The following is a 15,656-nucleotide window of genomic DNA, read 5'->3' as shown; positions in this document are numbered from 1 at the left end:
TTTTTCTTTTTGTGTGTTTTTTGTTTTGAGTTAGCCAGACACTTTATTTTTTTAAATTAACTTTTGTGGATTTTGCATGTTCTACTCGTGCATGGGTGGTTTCCTTCCGAGTACTGCAGCTTCCTCCCACAGTCCAAAGACATGCTCGTTAGATTAATTAGTGACTCTAAATTGCCCATAGGTGTGAATATGAGAGTGGCTGATTGTCTGTCTCTGTATGTCAGCTCTGTGATTGACTGGTGAACAGTCCAGGGTGTACCCCGCTTCTCACCCAATGATAGCTGGGATCAGCTCCAGCCCTCCCGCGACCCCGAAAATGGAGAAGCGGTAAAGACAATGGATGGATTGAAACCTTTGGAATAACACGGTCCAGGTTGCCTGACAACTCCCACAACCATTGTTGTTGCATAGTTGTTGTATGTATTTTTACTTCCTGAAAAAGTCAAGGGTTCCTTGTGTTGAATTGTGCTTAAAGAGCAGAGTCCAGAATAAGCGAACACTGACAGTGCTACACTGGAGCTTAACCTGGTATCCTGATCTGTTTGGCTTCATGATGCTTTGCATGTGCACTGTTATATACACTCATTTAATTATTATGATCAACATTGTAAAATTATTCATAAACGGACATGAATAATGCTTCAAGATCAATGTATTTTATTGAACACATGTTTATGTTATCTTATAGTAATCTAAACACATTGGCACACTCCTTGAGTGCTTACAGGACATTTTCTACTGATTATTGTTGTTCATTTAATCCATGTGTAATGGGATCTTGTTTTATTACACCATTTTTTCATATTCATATGGCATGCTCAGAGGATCTGCATCAGAACAAAAGGGAAAAAAAAGAATAGATTTGAGTGGTTGTGTAACAGCATGACAACATGTCAAAATAGTCATTAACTCTCTATCAGAACAGACACTTTAGGACAATTTAAAGTGCCCTAAAATGTGAATATTACTGGATTAGTCAACCCTTTGTATTAGTTTTTATCATCACTTGTTTAAGCATTTACATACTGACTCTCTCCTGTCGTTATATTTTCCTATTTCACATCATGTTTTGCAGTTTTACACTTTGACCACAGACCAGCTTTTGAAGGTATGAAAGAACAGTTCTGATTGCTGTTTGAACAACTTACATTCACACGTGTAGGCAACCTCCAGGTACTTGTAAATACCCGCGCAAGGGTCTCCAAACACTGAGTTGCTGGCTCTCACCATACAGCTGTTCTTTCCATTGCAGCTGTGGACACGCAGTGACATAAAGAGTGAGTAGAGGCATTATCTGCAGGCATTCTTTAGTAACTGGCATTACGAATGTGTAACCATCACCCTGCTGTAGTGGTAACGTTAAGAACAATGTGATTCTCATTCCTTAAACCTCAGGTATAAGTTGAAAAAAAGTTGGAATTGTACCTTTCTGCTACTTTTTGAGTGGGTTGTGAGCAGACCACATCCTGGAGTTGAGAGGTAGGTCTCATAAAAGAGCATGTGGTGCGGTCATGGCGTCCATAATCGGCACCGTAGACAAATATCACCTGTCCTACATCTGATAAGATTGATACGGCACGAAGGGGGAAAAAGGGGGAAAATAGTTTGATTGTTGTTCAGATACCATCTAAATGTAATTGTGTTGTTTATCAAATGTTTCCTTGAATGCATGATAAAATTCACCTACCACAATGCAAATATGCATAAGAGTGCTCACATGCAGTAAGATGAACTGAAAAAGTAACACCAATAAATCACATTAGACATGATAATGAAGAGGATGCAGCTTCTTGCATTTTTGGTTTCTTGCAAAGATGTGACTAACAGGCTGGCATGCAGGTGAAGTTGGTTTCCAGATATTTGTAGATGCCAATGCAGGGATCAGAAGTACGGACTACGTTTGGGCTGAGCTCACACATCTGCTTGCCGTCACACCTGTGGGTAAGTCATACAAAAGTGTGTTTAGCCCAAAGCAAAGACGCACTTAAACTCAAATAGTGACTGCTGTCAGCATATGTAATATGTCGGAGTTTCAAGTAAAACTTAATTGCTGTCAGTACAAGAAAGGGTTTACACGGCACATAGACATAACAAGTAATAATTTATTTGATGGAACTTTTTAGAGCATTTCACAGGAGGAAAGACCAAGTCCTTTGTCCTATCTAAACTATGCATCTCTGGTATGAGTCACTTTCTTTTTGATGAGGTTCTGCAAGGATCAATGCTTGGTCCTCAATGTTTTACTCATTACATCCCTCACTGTTGGTCAGACTACATGTTCACAGTTTTTTTGTCTTATCTCTGCCATGGACCAGACCTGCCTTGCATCATCAGTTGTAACTTCACAAGGCTGCACCCCTTTTTATGGGAAATAATTATGCTCTCACTAATGCCTTTATTGTAAAGACAGGACAGTAGATAGGGTCGGAAAATATGGAGAGAGAGAGAGAGAGAGAGAGAGAGAGAGAGAGAGAGAGAGAGAGAGAGAGAGAGAGAGAGAGAGAGAGTGGTACATGAAATGCGAGAAAGGAGCCACAGATCGGTTTTGAACCCAGGCCACCTGCTTCAGGGACTGCAGCCTGTGCACATGGGAACACAAACCAACCTCTTGGCTCAGGCGCCCTCGAGGTTATGTTGTTGTTTTTCAAGCCCATTGACATCATTGAACTAATTAGGGACCTCAGTGCCAACAACAGCCACATTTAGGATTGAATATTGTATTCTTTGTATTCCAGTATTGTAAGAGTATTTTGTACCTTCTCTTAAGGATGTCCACTGTGCCATCCAGAGCACACTCTGTATCAGCGAGCTGTTCTTCTGGTCTGTCCCTGCTGCAGGTCATAGTGTTTGCACGTCCATACAGGGCTGCCTGCACAATGATCACTCCATTGTCTGATTGACACAAATCAAGCAATTGGGAATCAAGACCCGAGCGAAAATGTTTGATTCATAAGGGATGATATAATGTGAATTTTGTTCTACAGGTTCTTCTACAGGTTTGGCTGATGCTTAAAATGGATTTCTAACAAGAAAAACCTTAATGAGTTAAGTCATACCACAGTTCAGGCGATGGACATTTTGGCTGTTATCACAGGTGACAACTGTGTCAATGGAAGCAACTAAAACAACAGGTTTAAAAGTGTAAGTTGAGGCGTTTTCAATTCCCATATTGTATAAACATAATAAGTATAATCTTGTTATTAATGCTGATATTTACCTGATGTCATGAGCATACATATTGCTGCCAGCACTGGAAAAGACAAATCCAAACACATATTAGAAAAAATGTGCAGAATATAGTTGCATGGATTTCAAAGTATAAATGTTAGATATTATTGAAAAAGGTGTTACCCCAAATTCAAATCAAATATTAGTGCTGACACTTTTTTATCTGTTAAAAAAACATTTCTGAGTGTACATACAGCACAGATAGCACAAACATGAACATGAGCGTGAACATACGTACCCTAAATTGATGACAGCAAGATGTTTAACATCCCCTAATTCAGAATAATCATTCCAATATAGATATATAATAACTAATTATTACACAAACAAACATTTTCCTTTTTTTGCAGATGATTTTGTAAACATATGTGCTCTCTACCAATGCTCCATTTATGCAATTACTATATAATTTGTATATGCATGGGATTGACTTAATTTATAAAGAAGATAAGAACGTTCTGGCTCGTATGCCTAAAGTTCAAGATCTTAAACTGTCCTCTTGGAAGAAAAGAAGTTCCAAATCTTAATGGGTAATTTTGATTCAATTAATATGATATAAAATACGTATATAAAAACATGTAGTCTCAGTCATAACTCCAAATATATCTAGGCTTTTGAGTTCTTCATCAAGACAGAAACAAAACAAAAATGCACTTAATTCTCAGAATGAAATTACACATTTGATATTTTAGTCCTCATCACTCATGGTGTACTCACATAGGGTGTTGCTGAGTCTGAAGCGGAGCATGTTTTGTTTTTAGAAGAGCTCGTCTGGTGTGAGCAGCTGGACTGATGGTGGTTGAGTCCGAAACACCTGAATTTAAGCTGCAGTTACTTCCTTGTTTACTAATAGCTTAACCTTTTGCAACCTGCCCTGATCCCTCTGTGTATAAGAAAAACAACATTCAGACCAGAATGCTTCCTTTGTTAGGTCTGACACAACGGAGGGTGGATAAAGATTTCCTGTATGAGGACAATGGTGATGTACAGTAGGAAAATATTGATTGGTATGCTGATTCACACAACAGAAAAAAAACACAAGATGAGACATTGGCACCACTGCTGGGTGGGTCAGGCGGCAGTAGCTCAGACTAGAAGGACTTGGGTTGGCAGTTGGAGAGTTGCACCTTCAAGTCCTATTACTGACCAAGTCCAGAATGGGGACCGGTTTCTGGAGAGGTGTTAGTTTTCTTACTGAGAACTGCCGAGGTGCATTTGAGCAAGACTCCGGACCCCAAACTGCTTGGGGGCCTAGTCTCCATGCACCCACCCCCACTCTGACACCTTTCTGCATGTCTATGTGTCTGTGCTTGTGTGTATTTCGGACATATATGTGTGTGTAGCATGTCTCACAATACAGGGTAAAAAGTTGGATTTCAATTCCATTTTTGTATTGTAGAGACAGGACAGTGGACAGGGGCCAAAACCAAGGAGAGTGAGAAAGAGTGGTAAATGACATGTGAGAAAGGAGCCACAAGTCAGATTCAAACCCAGAACACCTGCTTTGAGGACTGCAGCCTCCGTACATTTGCACGCAAACCAACCTCTAGGCTCTGGTCGCCCCTGGTGTTTTTTTTTTTTTTTAAAGCCCATTAACCAATGTGATGTTCACATTAGTTCAATGAATACAAAATGTTTTTTATTTTTTTGAGTATCATTGCAAATAATGAGTCTTGAAACGACAAAACTCACATGAAATGCAGAGTATTTATTTCCGAAGTGCAGGTCTGGTCTGTTTGCACACATTGACCATAGACTTGTCTTTGCCTTTGAGTTAAATACAAGGTGACTCAGTCTTTTAACTCAGGGGCTTACTTTTCATCGAAACTAATGGAACAAAATGGTTCTCCCATTGTTCTTAGTTTACAATAACATTGTTTGGGTGTTTAAATAAACTGAAATACAATTGAGTTGTTGCACATTTAATTTAGAACACCTTTTAATGCATTTTGTCTTTAATTTCCTTGAAGAAGCAGGAACTTCAGTACACATTGTTAACATAACTAGTTGGTACCCAGAAGTGACACACAAATGTTCTTATGCATTGCTGGTTTTTGTGGGTGTCTCTTTTTTCTAACTTCCTGGAGTACTCTGAAGCACCTATTGTTAGTTTCTATTGTTAGTTGCCTGTTGCCAGTGGAAGAACCAGAATGACCTGATAAAGTGACAGTCATCGTGATTGATCTTAACCTGATGTTCTCATAAGGCTTTTCTTGTGCAACTTTATTCTTGGATTAATATTAATATTAACACAAAAGCAAAGTGATAGAACTTCATCACAAACAGACAAGACATAGTTTGTATTAAATGTATTTTATTGATGCTTGTTTGTACTGATGTGTAATGATCTTATTGTTAGTCCAGTATGTCAGGCGAACTCTGAAGAGCTCACAGGATCTGTAAAACAACGACAATGGAAGATTAAAGATCCCCTTTAGAAACATTTATGAGCTACTGGTTATGGTACTGAGGGACGATCTAAACCAGTGGTTCTCAACTGGTGGGTGGGGCTGGGTTGCGGAGCCATTTTAACTGGTTTCACAAATTTGTGCCTGGAAAAAAAACATTTTAAACATGTTTCTATTTTTCAGTTTCTTGCTTCTGTCACATGTTTTGTACCGACTGAGAAATTTGGGTCGCGATTTGGAGGAGTTAGTTGTGGGTCCTGAGGCTAGACGAGTTGAGAACCTCTGTTCTAAACAGCATCTACACTTTGTCAGCACAGAAACTTAAACATAACCCCAATTTATCCACACTTACATTTGAATACTTTGATAAGATGATAGGGCTTACATTTGAGGGATTATTAATGCTGCAAACACTTGCAGGAACATATGATACAGGTTACTGTTAGACATTTGGACCACAGACCAGCTTTGGTAGGAGGAAAATTCTTTTTGAGCCACTTACATTCACATATGTAAGCCACTTCCAGGTACTTGTAAGTCCCTTCACAGGGGTCTCCAAACACGGAGTTGCTGGCTTGGATAACACAGCTGCTCGCTCCATTACAGCTGTAAAGGTAAGGTAAAAAATACTGGTTTAAATTTGTGCTGGACTCCAAAAATGTGGGTTAAGAGTAGTTGAAAGTGCATAGTCTCACAATGTATAGGTGAGAAATGTACTGCAGTTAAAAAGTAAATTCCACCATGATTTTTGATATTAACAGCCTTTCTAGTTAGGCACTTGTGCAATGAAGAGGTGGTAATTGTACCTTTCAACAACTTTGTTAGCAGGAATTGAGCAGTAGACGTTTGAGGTTTGAGAGGCAGGCCGTTTGTAGAAGCATTTGGTCGGGTCAGTACGTCCATATTTAGCAGCCTGGACAAATATAACCTGCCCTGTGTCTAGAAATAAAGGGAGGAAGCGTTATGTGGTGATGCTGAAGAGCAATTCAAAATAAAAACACTGAAGAGGACATGTGATCTTACCACACTGCAGGTGTGCAAAGGAGTGCTCACATGTCACATGGTACACTGAAAACACATCAAGATGAACAGAGATTAACAGATTTTCATTATATGTACTTGTACATTTTCAAACCCTAATGCATTTTATAAAATAAATAAAAACGTTAATATGCATTTTTCTGCAAACAGATCACATAAAGCAGATCAGTACATAAATGTTGCCCAATTCTCGTTAACAGATATTGCACCATCATGTGCTGTTTGAATAATTCAAAGAAATTGAAGCATGGCCAAAAGCCAAAAACATGTAAGTAAAGAAAAATATAGGCCCTTTTTTATTTAACATTTTTGTGATGAATGATGTCCCTTCAATGAGTAATAACGTATATTCAGTTGCTCAGAAATAATTGCACATAACCTATAATCGTCAACATGTGATTTACTTGCTGGAAGGCAGTCATAGTCGGTCTGCAGGTATTTAAAGGTGCCCGGGCATGGATCAGATACATTGAAGTCAGCTGAGCTGAATTCACACACTGTTTTTCCATCACACCTGCAGGGAGAAGATCGGGGAAGACGGTGAAGCACGTTGACATTTCACTCAACAAAGCGTATGAGGTTACACAGACATCTGAAGAGAAATACATTACGGTTTTACCATCCTTTGAGGACACCCTGAGCCTCGCTCATAGAGCAGTCTGTGTTAGAAGTCTGTCTTGGAGGTTTTCCCTCACTGCAGGTCTGCGTCTCTTCACGTCCGTACACTGACATCTGAACACTGATCACTCCAGAATCTATAAGCAGAGAGGGAGAAATTAGTTTTTTTTTTAAGTTTAGATTATAAAAGATGGAAAAGAGCATCTCATTGATTAATAAATTGTTAATAATTGTTTTGAAGAAATAAAATGCTCTCAACTGGACGAATACTGTGGCAACTAATCTACTGATTCTGTTCAACCCTAACAATCACATCTAAATGTTTTCCCTTTTCATCCAGATTTAAAAAGAAAACAAAAAATCACAAAGTCAGATGATAAAAGTAGAGCAAAACACCATAATAAATAAGCAAACAAGCTCTCCAGGGCTGCCAAAGTAAAGTCAAGCATTATGTGGACACAGTGTTCTAGGAAATCAAGTCATACCACAGCTCAGGCGATGGACATGGTTGCCCTCACATGTAGTAACTCTGTAAGAAGTGACACCTATAAATAGAAATTAAAGTATTGGTTTAACAGAAAAGAACAAGTGTGAAAACTTTTCCACTACCCTCATATTTACCTTCACGTACAAGCAGACAGAAGGCTGCCAGCCCTGGAGAAAATGGGTAAAAAACAGCAAAGTAAAATTGTTGCAGTAATAAAAGGTTTTTGTCCATTAATGACAAGAAGAAAGTGGTTTCTCAGTATACTTACAGACTGTGATGCTTAAGTGGAGCATGGTTATACAGGACCCAGCAAGCAGTGAGACTGATGTTGGGAACAAACACTCTGACTATTTATTCATTTGGAAAACTTTGTCTATTGCTCAACAACTGCCTCCAGTGGCCCCTTTTCAATTGGCTTTTTTCCCCTAAACGATTTTTAAAATGAGAATAACAAGACGATCCAATGTGGGATGGCAGGCATCCAGTATCAAGTCTCTTTGCACAGACTGCAGGAGTCAATAAGGGGACAATCGAATTGTATCTTTGTGATGGGGGCATCACAGGGGGAAAACTCCTTTATTAAACTCCTTTCTTTCATTCAGTGGTTTGCAACTGGTCCAGCCTTAGGAACCATAATCAATTCCAAAATGGAAGATCACAACCCACAATTTTATTATTAATTTTATTTATTTTTTAAGTTATATTTTTTTTGGGCCATTTTTTCCTTTACTAAATAGGACAGCCAAAGAGAGACAGGAAACGTCTGGAGGAAAGACTGGGGGACGACATGCGGCAAAGAGCTTAGGTCAGACCTGAACTAAAGTCAAAGCATTAGTTCAATACAAAAAAACAAATGTGAAAACATTTCCACTACACTCCTATTAAGGATATTTACACATACAGGCAGTCAAAAGGCTGCCAGCCCTGGAGAAGAAAAATAACAAAATTGTTACAGAAATAAAGGGTTATTGACATAACAACAAGAAAGTGGTTTGTTCTATGGTTATCAGTATCCAAACAACTTTGCAAATAAGGCTTGATTAGCTGTATGATAAATTAATGAAGAAAAGAATAACAGAATAAACCTAAAACCATCATAACATCCTATTATGGAAAAATGCAAAGGTTTGAAATAATTGATAGGCATCCCCTTTTTCAGTTTATTGACAGCAAAGAACAGGTTTCTGCAGCTTTTGTGAAGGATTAAGTAATAGAAGCCCCAGATTAAAGGTTGTACTTTTGTGATGAAGACAAGTAAACAATTCTGGTTGTTTTCAATACTTTACCAAGACCGTATCAGGTGCTTTCAGTTTTCCTGGACAAAGAGATGTTATCCTTAAGTTAGGACGTGTGAACGTTTGGTTGATGATAATCAGTACAACCAGTCTATTCTGTATAACACACCACATGCTGTGCAGCGGGAGGGAATTGGGGTTAAGTGTCACCTTACAGTTGAGCGTTGAGCGTTGAGCGTTGACCGCTGACCACAGCCCACCCGTAGGTATATATTTTGATGAATATCATCCTTAATGAGAGGAAAGGACAATGAACTGTGACAGGACTTTTGAGATAAAAAGTCTTGTCTATGGCACAGAATTAAATAAAGCACTTTCATAATCTGAATTGAGATCAACCTATTTCAGTGTACTTGCACATTTTAGAGAAAACACGTGAGACATGTGCACAACTAGTTTTGGATAACAAGAGGCTAAGTGGGTGGGAATACAAAATACAACCTCAGGGGTACATAAATCACAATGTTTCTGTCATAATGAGTGGGGAGAAGTATCCAAAATGAGAAAAAAACAAATCAAAAATAACAGTTGCGCAAATGTTCTGTTGGTGCCTAGATGTCTCGGGGATTAGGTGTGTTGTGTAATATTTTCTTAAGTTGGATGCCAAAAGGAATAAGTCTGACAGAAAAACAAAAATCTCTGTCATTCATGGGAACAGGAAAAGACACATCTGTCATAGACAACGAAATCTTAACAACTTGTCTCTGCTTAAGAAAGCCAGTCACACCAGCTGCTCTTTCTGTTGACACAGTGTTCTCACACACACCTCGCTCTGTTGGGCGTGGAGGTGGTACAGGTATCCTCATTTCTAATACCTGGAAATTCAATAAACTCTTCCCACTGAGCAACAACTCCTCATTTGAATATCACACAATTTTGGCACTGCTCCTATTAAAATGTACATTGCTATCATTTACCGCCCACCAGGTTGTAATCTGAATGATTTTGTGGTGGAACTGGACATGCTATTGATTCTTGGTAACATGGCTGACGAAGCAGCTGACCCACCAGTTGAAGCAGTCAACCCAACAGGTTATGGGCCCAGACGCGACACGGGAGGAAGATGGCGAAGGTTGGTGTTTGACGGTGATGAAAACAACTATGAACTTTGGGAAGTCAAATTTCTCGGGCAGATGAGAATAACAGGATTGAAAAACGTTATATTATCTGTTGATGAACCAGACCCAGAAAAGAACGCAGAATGCTATGCAGAGCTTATTCAGTTGCTCGACAACAAAAATCTGTCGCTGGTAATGAGAGAGGCCGCAGATGACGGCAGAAAAGCTCTGCAAATACTACGGGACCATTACGCCAGCAAGGGTAAGCCCCGAATTATTGCCCTGTACACAGAACTAACTTCTTTGAAAAAGAAGTCTGAAGAAACTGTGACTGACGACATTATTCGAGCTGAAAAAGCAGTGACTTCTCTGAGAAATGCGAAGGAAACAATAAGCAACGGACTGATAATAGCCATGATTCTGAAAGGCCTTCCAGAAACATACAAGCCTTTTGCAATACATACAACTCAAACCAGTGAAGAACTATCATTTACACAGTTCAAAAGCAACCTACGGAGTTATGAAGAGACAGAAAAATTTGACAACAAACCAAAGTCGGACAACGTTATGAAAGTGGATGTATCTTCTGTAACATGCTACGGATGTGGACAACGTGGGCATGTTGCGAGAGATTGTCGCCAAAAAGGAGCACCAAAATGATGTAGCTTCCACAGAAGCTCAACACACAGCAACGAGGCGTGCAGAAGAAAGACCAACTTCAAAGATGACGCAAAACAAACTGCTGAAAGACAAGAAAAGCATGAGGAGGAACAAAACTTTGTATTCAAAGTAAGTCACAACTTTCTACCAAATGACATTAAAGAAAAAGGACTGATGGTTGATTGTGGAGCCACATCACACATCATAACAGAGAAAGACAAATTCACAACATTTGATGAGTCGTTTAACCCAAAGAAGCACTACATGGAGCTAGCTGATGGATCCAGGGCAAACAACGTAGCATTGAAACATGGTGACGTGGAGGTGTATCTGCAGGATTCAAATGGAAGACTCGTCCCTGTCATTCTGAAGGAGGCCTTGTTCATACCAACGTATCCTCAGGATATATTCTCTGTAAAAGCAGCCACAAGCGATGGTGCCAAAGTGGTCTTCAAAAGGGGACAATATGAGCTCACTACCAAAGATGGAATCGTCTTCTGCATTGAGGGAAAATTCACTAACAGCAGAAACAGGAAAACCGATGCCAAAGCTAATGCACCTCTAGAACTGGTACACACAGACTTAGCAGGTCCTATTGAGCCGATTAGTCAAGAAGGCCACAAATACGCGATTTCATTCACAGACGATTTTTCAGGGGCAGTGTCTGTGTATTTCCTCAAAAACAAGAGTGACACAACATTAGCAACAGAAAAGTTTCTGGCAGACTGTGCACCATATGGTAGTGTAAAATGTATCAGATCCGACAACGGTACAGAGTTTATGAGCGGGGCTTTTCAGTCCCTATTAAGAGAAAAGAGTATTAGACATGAGACGTCATCACCATATTCCCTACATCAAAATGGGACAGCTGAAAGACAGTGGAGGACCCTTTTTGAAATGGGAAGGTGTTTATTACTGGAAAAGGGATTACCTAAGATATTGTGGCTTTATGCTGTCCAACATGCAGCTCATATCCGCAACAGATGTTACAATGACAGAACAAAAAGTACCCCATACTACATGCTAACAAAGAGAAAGCCAAATCTATCAAAAATGTGGATATTTGGATCAGACTGTTACGCATATAGACATAACCAGAAGAAGCTGGACCCCAGATGTGAGAAGGGAGTATTTGTGGGATACAGTAAGAACAGTCCAGCTTACCTGGTTTACAACCCAGAAACAGAAAAGGTACAAAAACACAGACTGGTGAAATTTATCAAAAAGAACAGTGTTGGACAACAGACACAAACAAACGAATGTGACTCAGAAATACAGACATATGAACACAGAAAGTCTGACAGTGAAAACAATGTTGATGTGCCCCAGGACGAAGATAGCACAGAAAATCAGGTATTACATGACAATAAGGAGAATACAGAAACAGATGATACAGAAGTATCAGAACTTAAAGAAAATACAGATGAGGACGAAAATCAAAGCCAAAACAAAAGCTATCCAAGGAGAGAATAGAAAGCTCCAAAATATTTGGAAGATTACACTTCAAACTGTAAAGATGATGATCTAACCCACATCAATGTTGATTATTGTTACAGGGCAGTATGTGGAGTTCCACAAACTTATTGTGAAGCCCTGAAGTCACCAGAGGTGCTTCGATGGAAGCACGCCATGACAGAAGAGATCAACTCACTTAAAGAAAACAACACCTTTGAACTGACATCATTACCTAAAGGTAGAAATACAGTAGGAGGAAAATGGGTATATGCCCTCAAAGAACATGCAGAGAATGGAAAAATCTTTAAAGCTAGATATGTAGCGAAAGGATACAGCCAGACAGAAGGAATAGACTATCATGAAACTTTTGGCCAACAGCAAACATTACATTAGTTCGAGCACTGATGCAGATAGCAGTTCAAAATACCTCATCATACATCAGATGGATGTTAAGACGGCATATTTGCATGCCCCAATACAGGAAGAAATCTTCTTGGAACAACCAGAAGGTTTCAGAGTAACATCAGATACTGAAGAAAAATTAGTATACAAACTAAAGAAATCTCTTTATGGCCTGAAACAATCTGGGAGAAATTGGTACAAACTACTAAATGATTATCTAGAGCAAAATAGCTTCGTAAGAAATCCAAATGATCACTGTGTTTACAAACAACAGACAGAAAAGGGTACCATTCTTGTCATCATATGGGTGGATGACTTGATCATTGCAGCCAGTGATAATGATCTGTTGAACAGATTCAAAGATACTATGAAATCAAAATTCAACATGAAAGACTTGGGGGAAATATCATATTTCCTTGGCATACAGTTTGAGCAAAAGAAAGGAGAAATCAAAATGAATCAGAAAAATTACATCGAAAGGATGCTAGAAAGATTTGGAATGTCAGACTGTAAACCAAGGTATACACCAAGTGAACAAAAACCACTGGAGTATGTCAAAAATTAGATTGTTCCTAAAGAGTATCGTGAGATTGTGGGCAGTTTGATTTATGCCATGACTTGCACCAGACCAGATATTAGTTGGATAGTTAGTAAACTATCTCAAACACTGGCAAATCCAAAAGCAGAAAATTTGGTGGCTGCTAAGCATGTGTTAAGGTATCTCAAAGGCACAAATGACTATGAACTATGTTTTAAGAAAAGCGAGGAAGATCTGAACCTGATTACATTCAGTGACTCAGATTGGGCTTCGTCTGTGGAAGACAGACGTAGCACTACAGGCTATTGTTTCAGCCTAACAAAACAAGGACCAGCGATTTCATGGAAATCAAGGAAATAGCCCACAGTCGCTCTGTCAACTTGTGAAGCTGAATACATTGGACTTACAGCCACTACCCAGGAAAGCATGTACCTAACACAAATTAAAGGCATGGACAATAAAGTGTACACCTGTACTAAAATTCATGGTGATAATCAGGGAGCCATTGCACTGAGCAAGAATCCCGTAAACAGAAAGAGGTCTAAACACATTGATGTAAAATATCATTTTATTCGAGAAACACTAAGCGAGAAGAAAATAGATATTATTTACTGTCCATCGGAAAACATGACTGCAGACATTCTAACAAAACCTGTTACAAAAGCAACAATAATTAAGTTCAAGAAATGGTTCTTTGGAAACTAAAGCCATGAGAGACCATGGTATTTGGGTTAAGATGATGAGAACAAGAGGGGGTGTTGAGTTTTATGTTCTCATTCACATAAATATAAATGATGTGATGTATAGTTTGACTTACAGTGTTCATATTTATATGTTTTATACAACGTTTATTTTGTATGCACTTGAAGAACAGTGTACATGTTGAGATCTTATTTTGTTATTCATGACGTGACTTCCTGTTGTGATGCGTTATGTTTCGTGACCTACTTTACGTTAAGATGAAAGAGCGGGAGATTGGTTGTTGTGTTCCATGGCTGCTGATGAAATGCTATTCCAGTTAGCTTTGAAGAAGGAATGAATAAAAGGTGACGTGATAACACTAAAGTGTGATTCTTGGTAACATGGCTGACGAAGCAGCCGACCCACCAGTTGACGCAGTCAAGCCAACACGAGGCTACAGACACACTCTGCTCCACACTAGCCTCATCTCTGAACAAGCTCTGCCCTCTGGTGTCCAAACCCGCTCGCAAAACCCACCCTAGTCCATGGCTCACGGTAGTCATAAAAGAGCAAAGAGCAGGGCTGAGGTGAGCAGAGAGAAAATGGCAAAAATCCAAACAGTCCGCTGACCTCAATGACAATAAGCAAAGACTTGTTTCATTCTCCTCCAGCCTGAAAACGACCAAGACAACATATTATGAGAACAAAATATGCAATGCCACAGATACAAGATACCAGTTTTCTGAGCCTGACCAACTCAGCCCGAAGGCACCAACCAAAAGTGCCTCACTTGACTCATTCTTCTCTCTGACTGAGGATGAAGTCTCTAAGCTTGTGCTAGACTCTCGGCCCACCACCTGTCCTCTGGACCCAATACCATTAAGCCTCCTGCAGACCATTTCCTCTCCGCTTAATGCTGCACTTCCGCATATCATCAACTCCTCTCTGTCAACGGGTGTGTTCCCCACCGCGTTCAAGCAAGCTCGGGTCACCCCTCTGCTCAAAAAACCCACACTAAACCCAGTCCAGGTTGAAAAATACAGACCGGTTTCTCTTCTGCCCTTTCTGTCAAAAATACTTGAGGGACAGTCTTTAAGCAAGTCTCTGAGTTCCTGTCCAGAAATGATCTGTTTGACCCAAATCAGTCAGGCTTTAAGCGGGGCCACTCTACTGAAACTGAACTACTGAATCAGAATCGCTACGAGCTGCCAGAGCTGCGGGTCAGTCCTCAGTTCTATTACTGCTAGACCTGTCTGCTGCCTTTTACACAGTCAACAATCAAATCCTCCTATCCACGCTCTCTGAACTTGGATTCTCAGGATCTGCCCTCTGCTGGTTCGTGTCCTACCTCTCTGGGCGATCCTTTAGAGTGTCGTGGAAGGGAGAAGTGTCCAAAGCGCACAGCTTATCCACAGGGGTACCTCAAGGGTCAGTGTTTGGTCCCCTTCTCTTCTCCATATACACAAGCTCACTTGGTTCAATAATCCGCTCTCATGGCTTCTCATACCACTGCCATGCTGACGATACCCAGCTCTTCCTGTCATTCCCGCCAGACAATGTTACAGTCTCTGCAAGAATCTCATCATGCCTTGCTGATATCTCTAAATGGATGAATGAACGCCACCTTCAACTCAATCTTTCAAAGACTGAGCTCCTTGTCATCCCAGCCAGTCCCTCTATGAAACCACAGATCAATATCCAGCTTGGAACAACCAAACTCATGCCCACAAAGTCTGCCCAGAACCTAGGTATCATGATTGAGGACTAGCTAACTTTTAAGGTTCA

The 15,656-nt window shown here is 39.9% G+C and overlaps 1 protein-coding gene across 1 annotated transcript; it reads right to left on the bottom strand.

Annotated features, from left to right (window-relative positions):
- Positions 1 to 634: 634 nt before the first annotated feature.
- LOC109996629 (L-rhamnose-binding lectin CSL1) lies at positions 635 to 8,153 on the bottom strand. The gene is made up of 17 exons (XM_065961200.1): positions 8,051 to 8,153; positions 7,917 to 7,949; positions 7,781 to 7,840; positions 7,297 to 7,432; positions 7,082 to 7,191; positions 6,660 to 6,704; positions 6,443 to 6,575; positions 6,100 to 6,242; positions 3,946 to 3,987; positions 3,218 to 3,250; positions 3,057 to 3,119; positions 2,757 to 2,892; positions 1,826 to 1,935; positions 1,688 to 1,732; positions 1,426 to 1,558; positions 1,149 to 1,252; positions 635 to 827 (listed from the first exon to the last, which is right to left on the bottom strand). Exons 1-17 carry the CDS (start codon positions 8,073 to 8,075, stop codon positions 787 to 789), a joined length of 1,392 nt encoding a protein of 463 aa, XP_065817272.1. The 5' UTR covers positions 8,076 to 8,153; the 3' UTR covers positions 635 to 786.
- Between the last annotated feature and the right edge of the window lie 7,503 nt (positions 8,154 to 15,656).

Source organism: Labrus bergylta, chromosome 12, assembly GCF_963930695.1.
Source record: "Labrus bergylta chromosome 12, fLabBer1.1, whole genome shotgun sequence".
Taxonomy (NCBI): domain Eukaryota; kingdom Metazoa; phylum Chordata; class Actinopteri; order Labriformes; family Labridae; genus Labrus; species Labrus bergylta.
Note: the sequence above shows the minus strand (reverse complement) of the source record. Positions and strands in the feature narration are given on the sequence as shown.

What these genes read in the sequence shown, in the direction of transcription:
- LOC109996629 (XM_065961200.1), bottom strand. Translation starts at nt 8,075, where the DNA reads ATGCTCCACTTAAGCATCACAGTCT. An exon ending in CTATGACTGCCTTCCAGCAA is followed by an intron (nt 6,705 to 7,081) that starts GTAAATCACATG and finishes ATGTGTTTTCAG; the next exon opens with TGTACCATGTGACATGTGAG. An exon ending in GGTTGCCTACACGTGTGAAT is followed by an intron (nt 828 to 1,148) that starts GTAAGTTGTTCA and finishes GTTCTGATGCAG; the next exon opens with ATCCTCTGAGCATGCCATAT.